This window comes from Coregonus lavaretus (assembly GCF_964263955.1).
Source record: "Coregonus lavaretus genome assembly, chromosome: 33".
NCBI classification, from domain to species: domain Eukaryota; kingdom Metazoa; phylum Chordata; class Actinopteri; order Salmoniformes; family Salmonidae; genus Coregonus; species Coregonus lavaretus.
Window position 1 is genome coordinate 15,392,469 of NC_140020.1, and position 15,867 is coordinate 15,408,335.

The following is a 15,867-nucleotide window of genomic DNA, read 5'->3' on the forward strand; positions in this document are numbered from 1 at the left end:
TCAGGCCACTCTGATGCGAGGCTCCTCCTCTATCTCCTGCCTTAGGCTGGTATAGGTCACCGAGGGTTCCAGGGGCCCCAGAGTGGGCGTGTCCGTGATGGGGTGGCCGGCGTTGCGGAAATGCTTGTAGACGCGTGGGTCCTGTGCCACGTAGGTGGAGGAGGAGGTGTAGAGGACCAGACCCAGCACGATGATGAGGAAGGAAAGGAGGTAGAGCCCTGAAAACTGGAACAGACACACAAACACACTCAGTAAAGTAAGAAATAGTGAAGCATCTCTGTCTGATGAGATGATACACATTGAGAGCATTGTAATAGCAGACCAAGCAGTGTTCTGAGTTTCCAAGAGGCTGCCTCGAGGGCTACTCATGGCACAATTCTGGAAAATGCAACAAGTAGAAACTGAAGTTAGGAAATAGGAAAGTAATGAAATGCACTTTGCAGAGGATGAGGTAATGAGCATTTGAGAACAGTATGTCTACATTTTTCTTTCTATTTTTAGTGAACATCTATTACGAGTCACACTGACGTCACATCCTTGGCAAAGCAGGAACCTGTCAATGGACAGGGTGGTAATCAAAATCAAATCCTATTTTATTTGTCACATGTGCCGAATATAGTGTAGACTTTACCGTGAAACGCTTACTTACGTTACCTTTCCCAACAATGCAGAGTTCAAAAGTAAAAAAACTAAACATAACATACAAATAAAGTTATTAGCAAACAAGAAAAAAAAAAAGGAAATTGTAACGCAATAAAATAACAATAACGAACCTATATACAAGGAGTACCAGTACCGAGTCAATGTGCAGGGGTACGTGGTATTACCATCTTGTGATTTAGTTAATTGAACGAGGACAAACAACCATATTTCAACCAGCCATTTCTTTATACATTTGAGAGATACACAGTAAAAATGTCTTCCTAGACAGGATTGATGGGGGTAAATAAACATAACATAATGTTTTTTCTGCACTAAGTATGAGAGCAAAACAGACATTCTGGAATAATCCCTGTTATGATTCATACAAAACCAACCAAGATGCTCCAGACATGGCTTCCCAGACATGGATTTACAGATAGACATGGGTACTGACCCTATAACTTGTGAGAGACGGAAAGTGATACTCAAGTACCAACCAGTCAGTTGTGTTGTCACAGCAGTACACAGTGAATACTAAAATAGGCCAAATTCACACAGTACATCTAAGAATGTAAAGGCCCGAAGCTCCAATGAGAATGTTACATTACTCAGTCTGCATGTCAATGGAGCTTTATGTGATTCATACATTCTATTCACACATATCAATATGATAACACGACATATCAGGTCATAGTAGTGTTCCAATGAGAGTTAGACAGAACTAAAGTGGCACAAGCTCAAATAAGGCTCCTGACGGTGTGTTCTGATTGGTGTATTGAAGGGGGCTGTTGCTGAAATCAACTAATAACTCAACTGCAACTTTGAATGGGCAATGTTTTGAGGTATAATAATGAGACATGGTCTACTGTAGTAGTCTCCTTGATTACATGCCACTCACTATGTAGACTGTTGCAAGGGTACTCAAATACTAACCTTGAAGTTCACACTACAGTGCAGCTGGTTTTCTTTTCTTTTTTCCCTGGTAGTTAATTGATTGATTACCGGTATTGTATTGTAACCAGTACTGTAACCTGTAATGTAATGATTGACCAACGATTCTATTGGCCTGTTTCCCAGGTCTAAATCAGTCCCTGATTAGAGATAACCTAAAGTTACAGCTACTGTAAGATTACTGCAGTGCAATAATAAACATTAGTATGATGCAACATTCTAAATCTAAAACTTCCCAACTGTAAACAGAGGAAACTGCTAACATCAAAAGGTAAGGCACTGGTTGACATTTAAAATCCAATGCCTCTGGGATAACATAGGAGTCTGTGTTTTGCTGCAATTTGGGCTGAGTTTTATGTTTGGCCCCAGGGGGTGGATATGGGTCCTTCTTAAATATGCTATGAGGCTGAGCCTCATGGGAGTAGCAGGAATAACATCCCCAGTGCCTCTGGTCATAACAGCCCCGTTATCACTATCAGTCTTCCTATCTCAAAACAAACACAGATATGATGTATTATTAAACGTCAGTTTAAGATTTGCATGCTTTTGAGTTGTAAGATGGTTTTTGGCGCATTCAGACCACTGCAGAGATACAGAACAGACATACGGTAGATTCCTTTCCTCTCAGGGTGGCCCCTCAGGACACAAAAACAGGGTGCCGAAGCAGGCACAATGTCAGTCTCCAGAGCCTGGGGATTCATGATGCCCATGTCGGTCTCCTATCTCTGGGCAGCGTGCAGTGGGTGGCAGCCCCTCTCCTGGGTTAACACGATTACCACACCGTTACCAAATTACAGGTGCCCCTGGGTGCTGAAGCTAGCTGCCCTCAGGGATGTGGGGTGGGAGAGATGTTGTAAGATGGAGCAGGGAGACATGGTGTTATGGGATGTTAATTATTTCTGCTCCCCTTATCGGTGGGCTGAGCTACAAGTGGACAGCCCCTGAGACTGTGTCCCTGTGACTGTCTATCTGATGCTCTCCTAGCTGTAGCAGAGGCAGGCCATGCAGAGAGAGAGAGAGAGAGAGAGAGAGAGAGAGAGAGAGAGAGAGAGAGAGAGAGATGGAAAGAGATGCAGAGAGAAATAGAGAGGGAGAGAAGCAGGGAGAGAGGAGAGAGAGAAGCAGGGAGAGAGGAGAGAGAGAAGCAGGGAGAGAGGAGAGAGAGAAGCAGGGAGAGAGGAGAGAGAGAAGCAGGGAGAGAGGAGAGAGAGAAGCAGGGAGAGAGGAGAGAGAGAAGCAGGGAGAGAGGAGAGCGAGAAGCAGGGAGAGAGAGGAGAGAGAAGCAGGGAGAGAGAGAAGCAGGGAGAGAGGAGAGAGAGAAGCAGGGAGAGAGGAGAGAGAGAAGCAGGGAGAGAGGAGAGAGGGAAGCAAGGAGAGAGGAGAGGGAAGCAGGGAGAGAGGAGAGAGAGAAGCAGAGAGAGAGGAGAGAGGGAAGCAGGGAGAGAGGAGAGAGGGAAGCAGGGAGAGAGGAGAGGGAAGCAGGGAGAGAGGAGAGAGAAGCAGGGAGAATGAGCGAGCCCTCTAGTCTCTCTCACACATAAATCTACAGACAACCACACCACCATCACCACTGCCGCTCGGCGGATGTGTTCAAAGCTTTTGAGGAATGTGTATTAATTAGTAAAGCCCATGCAGGTTTTATTCAGCCTCTCTGTTGCCATTGGCCTGAGAGTGTCTAGATGTGCCTTATGCTGCAGCAATACGGAGCAATTCTCCTGTGACCAGAAAAAAAACAACTAGAAAATATACAGTCAAAGGACAGTCAACCAAGGAACAAAACAGTTTGTCTCGGCACACTAACAGGAATACACAGAGTACATATCAAGAATAGAGCTTGAATTTTGACCATGCATTTACAGAAACAACACAAAATACCTACAGGTAACTGTCAAAATAAAGGAAACACCAACATAAAGTGTCTTAATAGGGCATTGGGCCACCACGAGCCACCAGAACAGCTTCAATACGCCTTGGCATAGATTATACAAGTGTCTGGAACTCTATTGGAGGGATGTGACACCATTCTTCCACAATAAATTCCATAATTTGGTGTTTTGTTGAAGGTGGTGGAAAACGCTGTCTCAGGCGTCGCTCCAGAATCTCCCAATAAGGCTTCAATTGGGTTGAGATTTGGTGACTGAGACACACATACACAGACACACACCCTTTAAACCCTCTATGCTCCTTTGAGACCTACAGTATCTTTCAAAGTCACAGATCTCTTCTTCTAGCCATGGTAGCCAAAATAATGGGCAACTGGGCATTTGTATACATGACCATGAGCATGATGGGATGTTAATTGCTTAATTAACTCCAGAACCACAACTACTTTCAATATACAGTACTTTGTATCGCTCATTTAGGAGCATTTACTAGCACGCCCCCATCCACATCGATGGGGCTGTAGTGGAGCGGGTCGAGAGCTTCAAGTTCCTCAGTGTCCACATCACTAAGGAATTAACAATTAACACGACAGCGCCTCTTCCCCCTCAGGAGGCTGAAAAGATTTGGCATGGGCCCTCAGATCCTCAAAAAGGTTTACAGCTGCACCATTGACAGCATCTTGAATGGCTGCATCACCGCTTGGTACGGCAACTGCAAGGCACCCGTCCGCGAGGTGCTACAAAGGGTGGTGAGTACAGCCCAGTACATCACTGGGGATGAGCTCTCTGCCATCCAGGACCTCTATACCAGGCGGTGCCAGAGTAAGACCCAAAACATTTTCAAAGGCTCCAGCCACCCAAGCCATAGATTGTTCTCTCTGCTACTGCACGGCAAGCAGTACCAGTGCACCAAGTCTGGAACCAACAGGACCCTGAACAGCTTCTACCCCCAAGCCATAAGACTGCTAAACAAGACTGCTAAATAGCTAATCAAATGGCTACCCGCTGCTGCTACTGTCTATTATCTATCCTGTTGCCTAGTCACTTTAACCCTAACTACAGTATATGTACATAGCTACCTCAATTACCTCGTACACCTGCACATCGACTCGGTACTGGTACTCCCTGTATATAGCCATGTTATTTTTACTTGTCATTGTTATTCGTTATTCACTGTATGTTTATTCCTTGTGTCACTATTTCAATGTCATTTTTTAAATCATCTTTAACTCTGGATTGTTGAAAAAGGACCCATTTCACTGTTAGTCTACACCTGTTGTTTACAAAGCATGTGACAAATACAATTGTATTTTAACATTTGATTTGATTTGATTTTTTACTCAATATTTCCTTTATTTTGGCAGTTACCTGTACATCACATGACACATGAATGTCACATGAACATCACAGTCACAGGCATAGAGGGATTAATAAAAAAAATACTGGGCATAAATGAAACTTTGCATTTCGTGCCACTGAAACATACACTTTAATAACTCTATCTACATATTACCTTAATTACCTCGACTAACCGGTAATTGACTTGGTACCAGTACACCCTGTATATAGCCTCGCTATTGTTATTTTACTGCTGCTCTTTAATTATTTGTTACTTTTATTTCAGATTTGTTTTAGGTATTCTTTCTTAAAACTGCATTGTTGGTTAAGGGCTTGTAAGTAAGCATTTCACTGTAAGGTCTACACCTGTTGTACTCGGCGCATGTGACAAATACAATTTGATTTGATTTGATTTGCAATACGAATCATTGCCCTGACAACCAGGTATTGTCTCTCTCTGGAGGCACACACACATCCCCCTATTGCAGAGCTGCAATACCTTGCCTGTAGTGTTTCAATTTAGCGTTTGCTAAAGTAAACACTCCTGAGAGCAATATCAATGTAGACCACGGGAAACAAATTAGGCAGATAGCTCTGTCAAGAAAACTTTTATTAACATGTGGAGTAATGGGCCGAGGGAGAATATATGAGAGGAAAAAGCAATAACTGGGAAATTGAGAGGAATACATTCTACTTAGCATGGTGACATCTCCACATACTCATTTACATTCTCTACTGGAGCCACGGCTAGAGCCCTGCAAACCGTGATAGAATATCAGCCGCCTCAGAAGGAGACTTTCACCACCACTCTTCCAAATCTAATGTAGATAAAACCTTTGAGGAGAATGAAAATGTAGCCGTTTTCCTTTAAGCAGATGGTGTGCTATGGCTGGTTGTCCATTGCCTTTACCCTTCCCTTGTTGCTCTGTTCTGTGCTTATGACTTGTGGTTTGTATGATAGCTTAGAGATTATATTCCTATCAGGCCATGGTTTCCTCCTACTGTGGTCATGGCAGGTAGATATAGCATTACATTACATCAGCTACATTTCATTTGAATGTATCACAGCATAGTTATACTGTGAGGACAGGAGCCATTTAGAGAATAGGAATCAAATCTGACTGTCTGAGGATAGAGGTAGAGGATCTAGGTTTTATGCTCCTGCTGCTTAGAGCATGGTTTAACCAAACCATTAACACTGCATGCTTAGTATTAGGCCATTGCCATGGTTGATGATTTTAACCCAAGACAAATCCCTAATCACTAAGGAAAGACAATTTAAGGTGTGGGGTTGGGGTTGGTACTATTGATGTGATTTGTTCTGAGGACAAACATAGCTTTTCTAAAAGTAATTCCAGGATACCATTATCATTTTAACATTGGACAGCATGCTCTCCTGAGAATGGTATTGTACGTACATGTACAATAAAGTACATATTGTGTTGTGAACCGTTGACACAGGCATTCAGATGCATTCCTCATGCTGCTCTGGTTGGAGGCAAAGAGTACAGTTGTGGTAAAAGTGGTCAGGGAGCTGAGACCGAGTACAAAGCCAAATCAATAAACGCTGCCTCAACAACTTCCCTGTTCCCTCACCTTTTGATTTACAGTACAGCACTGATGAACTAACCAACCATTAGATATACAGTATAGTTGTTGCTAATATCTGGAAGGAGAATGATAGGGCATATTCATTCAAAGTGGCTCAGCTAAATGCTGCAAAGGTTTTAGCCAAAAATACCAGCCAAGGCATTGTGACAGATCTTAATTCAGAATATTCCATCAATACTAAAACTAATTGGAGACCTTTATAATATCCACTCCCCTCAGGATGCTCTTTAGTTTACAGTATAATGCTATTAATATTAATTCATCCGCCACTGTCAATAATAGTAAACAACTCCCTGCATCTCCCCTTAGGAGTTAAAAAGCAATTAGTTCTAGTGAGGAAAATAAATGTTTGTGTTTTATTCTAAAATGGATTAAATAGATTTTTTTCCTCATCAATTTACACACAATACCCCATAATGACAAAGCGAAAACAGGTTTTGAGAATTTTAAGAACAGAATGCCTTATTTACATACACTATCAGTCAAAAGTTTGGATACACCTACTCATTCAAGGGTTTTTCATAATTTTTTACAATTTTTTACATTGTATAATAAGTGAAGACATCAAAACTATGAAATAACACATGTGGAATCATGTAGTAACTAAAAAAGTGTTAAACAAATCAAAATATATATTCTATTTGAGATTCTTCAAATAGCCACCCTTTGCCTTGATGACAGCTTTGCACACTCTTGTGCATTTCATTGTTTTGCTTAATTTGTGTATTATAATTAGCTCATGTGCTTTTCTTCATGAGGAGGGGATACTATATAATGTTGATGGGTCTGTAACCATGTTTGTTTTTTTCAACAAAAGGTTCAGTAATATACCCTTGTATACTGAACAAAAATATAAATGCAACATATAAAGTGTTGGTCCCATGTTTCATGAGCTGAAATAAATATCCCAGAAATTGTCCATACGCACAAAAAGCAAAATGTTTTTGTTGTGCAATTTTTTTTTTACATCGCTGTGAGTGAGAATTTCTCCTTTCCTAAAATAATCCGCCCACCTGACAGGTGTGGCATATCAATAATTTGATAATTACAGCATGATCATTACACAGGTGCACCTTGTGCTGGGGATTTTTTTTAAAAAGGCCACTGTAAAATGTGCAGTTTTGTCACACAACACAATGCCACAGGTGTCAAGTTGAGGGAGCGTGCCATTGGCATGCTGACTGCGGGAATGTCCACCAGAGCTTTTTTCAGATAATTTAATATACATTTCTCTACTATAAGCCACCTCCAAAGTCGTTTTAGAGAATTTGGCATTACATCCAACCGGCCTCACAACCGCAGACCACGTGTAACCACGCCAGCCCAGGACCTCCACATCCGGCTTCTTCACCTGCAGGATTGTTTGAGGCGGTGCAGAGGAGTATTTCTATCTGTAATAAAGCCCTTTTGTGAGGAAAAACTAATTATGATTGGCTGGGACAGCTTTATGTAGGCCCTAACAGTTTGTGGGCACCGTTTGTCACCGTTATAGTGTAATTCATGTATTGTTTAGTGTTTTGTTGTGTAGTGTAGTGGCTTTGCTGGCATGCATCTAAAAAATTTGGTTGAGTTTGTCCACCAAGATTTACATGCTAAAAGTCTTAATGCTGATACAATAAGGGCATCAGACGAGTATGAATCTGTGTTTCAATCAAATTCTGAAAACTGCTATGATTCATCTTTGAATAATGGCCCTATACTTTGGGTTAGTACAGATATGTCTCAGGTGTTGAATGGAATGCTTTCTTCTCTACCGAGACTGGCTACCTTCAGATATTTACTCTTTCAGTGCAGACAAGACAGACATATTGTCCAAAGTACAACTCAATCACTTTCTGATTCTTTGTGGATTGGTTCTGTCTGGTCTGTAATAGCTCTTGCCTTCAAAGCAGCACATAAGTTGTAGAAATGCATCCAGAGGCCAAGACAATCTTAAGTTCACTTCTCTGTTTCTTCCCACAATAACTGCCTGCAGGGCCGGATTACCGAACAGGCACGCAGGGCACGTGCCCCGGGGTCCACGACCTCCAGGGGGCCGCCATTATTATTTTTTGGCATATTAGCATATTAACACGTCATAAGCAATAGCTAAATGTGTAGAATAGCAGGAATTTAGCTTTAAAACAGCTAAATATTCTCTCATCTTCATGGCAACGTGAAGAATAGCAAAGAAATAGCTATATAACTGTCCCATTTTCTCTCTGCCTTATGACAAAATGTGTAGAGTAGCGTTATAAAACTGCTAATTTTTCTCTCTAACCCATGGCAATATGTGTTGAAATGCAATGGATTACAGGTGCAGAACAAGTCATCCATGCACAGTGGGTAGGGGAACATGCATTATAGAGAGGGATCAGCACTGGGCTGATTGGGGTGGTGGTCTGCAGTAGACATGGCTATTTGTCAATGCAGGACCAACTTGAGGAAGCTTACAGAGAGGGAGGGGGAGAGAGAGGGAGAGAGAAGAGAGAGCGAGAGAGAAAAAGAGAGAGAGAGAGAGGTGGTGTGAGACAGAGAAAAATATACTGTGTATCTGTTCTCTCGCGCTGCATGTAGCCACAAAGATAAAGTACAATGGTTGTGTGGACTGCTTATACTTGTCCCCTCTTCATTGCACTGTCTGCTGCTGGCCCAACATAACAAATAAGACAAGGTACAGAGAAGGCCTAATCATATTATGAATGGTTTAAGCGTTCATTTCATGTACAGACCATAATGGATACTTCCTGAATTCTGCTACCGCTCGTAGCATTTGGTAATAATCTCTCCAGCCTTTCTGAGCACGGCACAATTAAGCTGTTTTACCCCAAACATGGACAAGAATATAATGAATTATTCTCAGGGTCGGTAATACCCCAGAGAATCTGGCATGGGGGCGAGCTAACACAAATGAACTCACAACAGAACAGACTTCAAGTTTAAGCTCCAGTTGTACAATTAAAATGATCGCGGGTGAATTATTTAGCCAAGTACACCACAGAACGTTCCACTGAATACTCTGTTTTTTGGGATTGGTTACCTACACTAGACAATAGCCCACAATACCCCAATTACCAGTTTTATCACAACTTTCCCAATAAATTGCAAGAACAAAAAAAGCCTCTCTCTGCCCTGTGATTTCATAGGGGAGCCTGTGTTAGAATACTGCAAGGTCGACTCCTCTTGTCTTACCCCCTCCAGAGTGATGATACAAGAACCTTTACCAACGTCATCTGCTCATATCAGAGCTACCCTGGTCATGTCCAACTGTGTGAGTGGACCACCCTATCAGCAGACAGCATCTCTTGAGTGTGATTGGGGCAAAGTGATAGTGTTGAGGATGGAAATGAGGCCCTTAGTGACAGCACAAGGGCCTGATTAAAACAGTGGAGAGGGAACAGCCTTGAGCTGCTGGGAGTGGTAGCTACTATAGACCCTGCACTCCACTTCACACTCTCCAATCACAGGGCAGGCTGGAGACAGTAACACAGACCCCAGTGCTTAATGGCATTTCTGGGCTGAAGGAGGCTGTCTCACACCCCACCATGCTCATTGTACTGTATTTATTCTGGGGCCTGCCAATCAAAGGAGCACAGTAGGAATAAAAGCAGTGGTGGGTCTCCTTTAAAGAAAGGATCTTATTCATGGTGGTATCTGACTCCCTTCCAGGTTACTTACAGACTTAACATGGACATATACAGTAGTAACCTTACAATAAAGTACAATCTGCCAGCGTTGGTGACTGCAATCTGCCAGCGTTGGTGACTGCAATCTGCCAGCGTTGGTGACTGCAATCTGCCAGCCATTGTTGACTGCAATCTGCCAGCCATTGTTGATGCTGTTATAAGCCATGATTCAAAGCTGCATTTTAAAGGTAACATAAAGACAGGAGTGACAAAGACATACCAGTAAAATATTTTAAAAAATGCCAAATAATAGGCAGAAAAACTAAACGGCAATATGTTGAATAGGATTGTCTGAGATAATAGCGATGCACAATCTCTTACAATCTGAAACCTTATGATAGGTTAAAGAGTTTAAGGATGAGGGTGTGTGTGTGTGTGGTGTATGTGTGGCACTCACCTTGTACTGGAACAGAAAGAGGCCGCAGAACAGGCTGTAGAGGTCAGCGGTCAGCAGAGAGAGATTGACCGACGTGGCGCTGGTCCTTCTGATGACCACGGGCATGAAGCTGTACAGGCCAAACATGCAGGCACTGAAGCCAATGTAGAGCAACCCTGGGGAGACACACACACACAGAAGACACACACACAGAACACACACACAGAAGACCCACACACACAGAAGACACACACAGAGCACGATGAGTGACAGAGCTGCAGGGGCAGACAGGACCTAATTAACTGCAAAGTGCTCTCCAGAATACCAACTAGCTAGCTAGAAATCATTCACCTGCCTGTCTTTCAAGGCTTATATAGGAGGGTTTTCTTCTTGTGTCCATGTAAAGACAGAAGGACCTTGATGACGGCGTAGGGAAGGGCTCATCTTCTCCATTCATCAACACATTTGCCTATTACAGGTGGTGGATCTTAATTTGATCTCCTTGTTGCAGGAGAACCTTCCACTTAGAAATTTCAGACTTGATTTTCACTTACGAACAATGTATCTGTCACGATCGTCTAATGAGGGAGACCAAGGCGGAGCGTTGCGAGTGAACATATTCTATTTATTAAATGCTCACACGAACAAAACAATAAACAACGAATGCGTGACGTCTATGGTACAACACGAACACACACGAACAAAATCCCACAACCCGAAAGAAAAACAGACAGATTAAATATGGCTCCCAATCAGAGACAACCAGCCGACAGCTGACACTCGTTGCCTCTGATTGGGAGTCACACCGGCAAACATAGAAAATAGACAACCTAGAACACCCACCAAAGAAACAGAAAACATAGAATGAACACACCCTGGCTCAACATAATGAGTCCCCGAGCCTGGGTGTGACAGTACCCCCCCCTAAAGGCGCGGACTGCGACCCGACCGCGCCTAAATACGAGCAAAAACAGGGGAGGGCTGGGTGGGCATTCCTCCTCGGCGGCGGCTCCGGCTCCGGGCTTGATCCCCACTTCCTCTCCAACCCCCCAAAGTACCCCTGGTCCTGTCTAGCCCCGCTGGCCGGAGCCGGACTGACGACACGCGCCCCTGGCTTGGTGCGTGGAACAGGAACGGACCGGACCGGGCTGACGATACACACCCCTGGCTTGGTGCGTGGAGCAGGAATGGACCGGAATGGGCTGGCGACGCGCACCACAGACTTGGTGCGGAGAGCAGGAACGAGCCGGACAGGGCTGACGAAACGCACCACAGACTTGGTGCGGGGAGCAGGAACAGGCCGGGCCGGGCTGGCGACGCGCACCACAGGTTTGGTGCGGGGAGCAGGAACGGGCCGGGCCGGGCTGGCGACGCGCACCACAGACTTGGTGCGGAGAGCAGGAACGGGCCGGACCGGGCTGGCGACGCGCACCACAGGTTTGGTGCGGGGAGCAGGAACAGGCCGGGCCGGGCTGGCGACGCACACCACAGACTTGGTGCGGAGAGCAGGAACGGGCCGGACCGGGCTGGCGACACGCACCACAGGTTTGGTGCGGGGAGCAGGAACAGGCCGGGCCGGGCTGTCGACGCGCACCACAGACTTAGTGCGGAGAGCAGGAACGGGCCGGACCGGGCTGGCGACGCGCACCACAGGTTTGGTGCGGGGAGCAGGAACAGGCCGGGCCGGGCTGGCGACGCGCACCACAGACTTGGTGCGGAGAGCAGGAACGGGCCGGACCGGGCTGGCGACGCGCACCACAGGTTTGGTGCAGGGAGCAGGAACAGGCCGGGCCGGGCTGGCGACGCGCACCATAGGCTCGGTGCGGGAAGCAGGAACAGGCCGGGCCGGGCTGACGACACGCACCACAGGCTCGATGCGAGGAACAGGAACAGGCCGGACCGTACTGGGGACACACACCACTGGCCCTACGCAGGGATCAGGAACGGGCCGGACCGGACTGGTAACACACCCCAGTACCTCTCGCCGTGCCTCCACACTTTCCCTCTCCTCTGTGACCAGTGGCCCCCTTAACCTGGCGGCCTCCTCTTCACACCCGCTGGACCGCTCCCTCGCGGCCTCCTGCTGCCCCGTCGTCCACGTCGTGAGCCCCCCCCTAAAAGTTTTCTGGGGTTCTCTCCTCCCCGTGGACCAGGCCTCCCTAGCTCTCGCCAGACTCTCACTCTTCTGCTTCCAACTCCCGCTATTCAGCTCCTCAACTGGCTTGACCCAGTCGAAACTCTTGATCCATTGCTCCATAGACCAGCCTCTCTTCTCTTCACTTAGCGGGGCCCAGCCGAAACTCCTACTCCACTGATCCCAGGTCCTTCCTCTCTCCTCTTCACGCTGCTTGGTCTGGTTTAGGTGGGATTTTCTGTCACGATCGTCTAATGAGGGAGACCAAGGCGCAGCGTTGCGAGTGAACATATTCTATTTATTAAATGCTCACACGAACAAAACAATAAACAACGAATGCGTGACGTCTATGGTACAACACGAACACACACGAACAAAATCCCACAACCCGAAAGAAAAACAGACAGATTAAATATGGCTCCCAATCAGAGACAACCAGCCGACAGCTGACACTCGTTGCCTCTGATTGGGAGTCACACCGGCAAACATAGAAAATAGACAACCTAGAACACCCACCAAAGAAACAGAAAACATAGAATGAACACACCCTGGCTCAACATAATGAGTCCCCGAGCCAGGGTGTGACAGTATCAAATGTCCATTAATTATAATCCACATAATAATTCACATTTCCTGTTGCTGCAAGATTATTTTCCTGCTGTAGCGAACTGACTCAAATGAAGATCCTATATCTGTACATGTGCAGTGATTTGTCAAATGACCTAATATTTTGTTGGATCCTGTGACATTCTTCCTGCACACCAAACTGATATAAATGGGAACATAGTCATGTCAGCATTTCCTCCTTTACCTTTAACCAAAAACAGTTCTTTAACCAAAAAAGGAGAGGAGGATGAAAATACCATTAAATATATGTCATATAAGGTCACTGTAAAGGTCAATGACTGTCAAACGACAGACATTGAGGAGGAAGTGGGCTACTGAGACAGAAAATCATGACATAATGACGGGCATATCAGAGAGATAGTTGTCATGTAGGGACATTCTGATTATATTTTGTCATGCAGGAACACAGTAATGGGATTTAGTGTTACTATGAAATGAAATCAATTTATGAAGGACACGACTTTTACGGCCTCAGATGAAATGACAACACAGACAGATAACGGTAATTTGTCTCAAAACAAAACGTAAACAGCACTTATCTGGCAGATTCTGCTCTCAGAGATGTTATGAATGCTGCCAGGGCCATTTCCGACTCGCTCATTCCTCTAAAAGCAATCAGGATCCTATTCAATCGCTTTTCATTGTCATAATTTAGATACATTACATATCAGGGGAGTTGTCCTCAGGAGAGAAGGCAAAAATATCCACTTGTTTCTCTGCAGTGAGAAAGTACTGAAGGACAGCTGACAAGTGATAGGTGAAAAGTGGATAAATTCAAACACTGTTTAAATGCAGTGTAAATCACCAATCCCAATTTCTATTTATTTTATTTCACCTTTATTTAACCAGGTAAGCCAGTTGAGAACAAGTTCTCATTTATAACTGCGACTTGGCCAAGATAAAGCAAAGCAGTGCGATAAAAACAACAACAACACAGAGTTACATATGGAATAAACAAAAACAAAACGTACAGTCAATAAAACAATAGAAAATCTATATACAGTGTGAGCAAATGTAGTAAGTTATGGAGGTAAGGCAATAAATAGGCCATAGTGCAAAATAATTACAATTTAGTATTAACACTGGAGTGATAGATGTGCAAGAGATGATGTGTGATAGTATACCTGTCACATTACACATTTAGTAATTAACTGTATGCTTTACACGTGATTGTATTTTGAAATTTGCAAAAGGTAAACTGACAACTGCAACCAACATATACAGTGGCTTGCGAAAGTATTCACTCCCATGGCATTTTTCCTATTTTGTTGCCTTACAAACTGGAATTAAAATTGATTTTTGGGGGGTTTGTATCATTTGATTTACACAACATGCCTACCACTTTGAAGATGCAACATTTTTTTGTGTGTGAAACAAACAAGAAATAAGACAAAAAAACAGAAAACTTGAGCGTGCATAACTATTCACAATACTTTTTAGAGCCACCTTTTGCAGCAATTACAGCTGCAAGTCTCTTGGGGTATGTCTCTATAAGCTTGGCACATCTAGCCACTGACATTTTTCAAGGCTAAACTGCTCCAGCTCCTTCAAGTTAGTGGCGGCAGGTGGCTTAGTGGTTAAGAGCGTTGTGCCAGTAACCGAAAGGTCGCTGGTTCTAATCCCCGAGCCGACTAGGTGAAAAATCTGTCGATGTGCCCTTGACAAAGGCACTTAACCCTAATTGCTTCTGTAAGTCGCTCTGGATAAGAGCGTCTGCTAAATGACAAAAAAAAAAAAAAAAAAAGTTGGATGGGTTCCACTGGTGTACAGCAATCTTTAAGTCATACCAAATATTCTCAATTGGATTGAGGTCTGGACTTTGACTGAGCCATTCCAAGACATTTAAATGTTTCCCCTTAAACCACTCAAGTGTTGCTTTAGCAGTATGCTTAGGGTCATTGTCCTGCTGGAAGGTGAACCTCCGTCCTAGTCTCAAATCTCTGGAAGACTGAAACAGATTTCCCTGTATTTAGCGCCATCCATCATTCCTTCAATTCTGACCAGTTTCTCAGTCCCTGCTGATGAAAAACATCCCCACAGCATGATGCCTCCACCACCATGCTTCACTGTGGGGATGGTGTTCTCGGGGTGATGAGAGGTGTTGGGTTTGCGCCAGACATAGCGTTTTCCTTGATGGCCAAAAAGCTCAATTTTAGTCTCATCTGACCAGAGTACCTTCTCCCATATGTTTGGGGAGTCTCCCACATGCCTTTTTGTGAACACCAAACGTGTTTGCTTATTTTTTTCTTTAAGCAATGGCTTTTTTCTGGCCACTCTTCCGTAGATGGCAGTTCCCATTCAAGTCAAGACTGGCAGCCATTGCTAGTGTACCCATGAGCAACAGTCAAATTGCCAGGGTTCTAGGTTCCAACACCCTTCTATGGATTATATGTCTATAGCCACAACGCAACAAGCTGTTCCACAGATAGAAGAAGATAAATAGGAGTGGGAAAACGTTTTTATTTCATTTAGATTTCGGCACAAATTAAAATGTGGCACTGACTCAACCATGGATTGATGTTTCAGCATTGTCTCAATAAAGAGTTCGGCATTCGACTAGCCATGTGCAACATGCACGCGCAGTTACAAGCCTGCTAGAGTTAGCCACAGGCAGACAAGCTATATCCACCGTCGTAGTAC

The 15,867-nt window shown here is 44.4% G+C and overlaps 1 protein-coding gene across 1 annotated transcript in view; it reads right to left on the reverse strand.

The window, feature by feature from the left end:
- The window catches only part of LOC311108153 (solute carrier family 35 member F1-like), a gene marked incomplete at both ends in the record, with an annotated part of 80,826 nt that continues 64,959 nt past the window's right edge, over positions 1-15,867 (reverse strand). Inside the window, 2 exons of the mRNA XM_084150779.1 lie at positions 1-225; positions 10,488-10,642. Of these exons, the coding sequence (XP_084006905.1) occupies positions 1-225; positions 10,488-10,642 (380 nt within the window). The remainder of the gene's footprint in view (positions 226-10,487; positions 10,643-15,867) is intronic.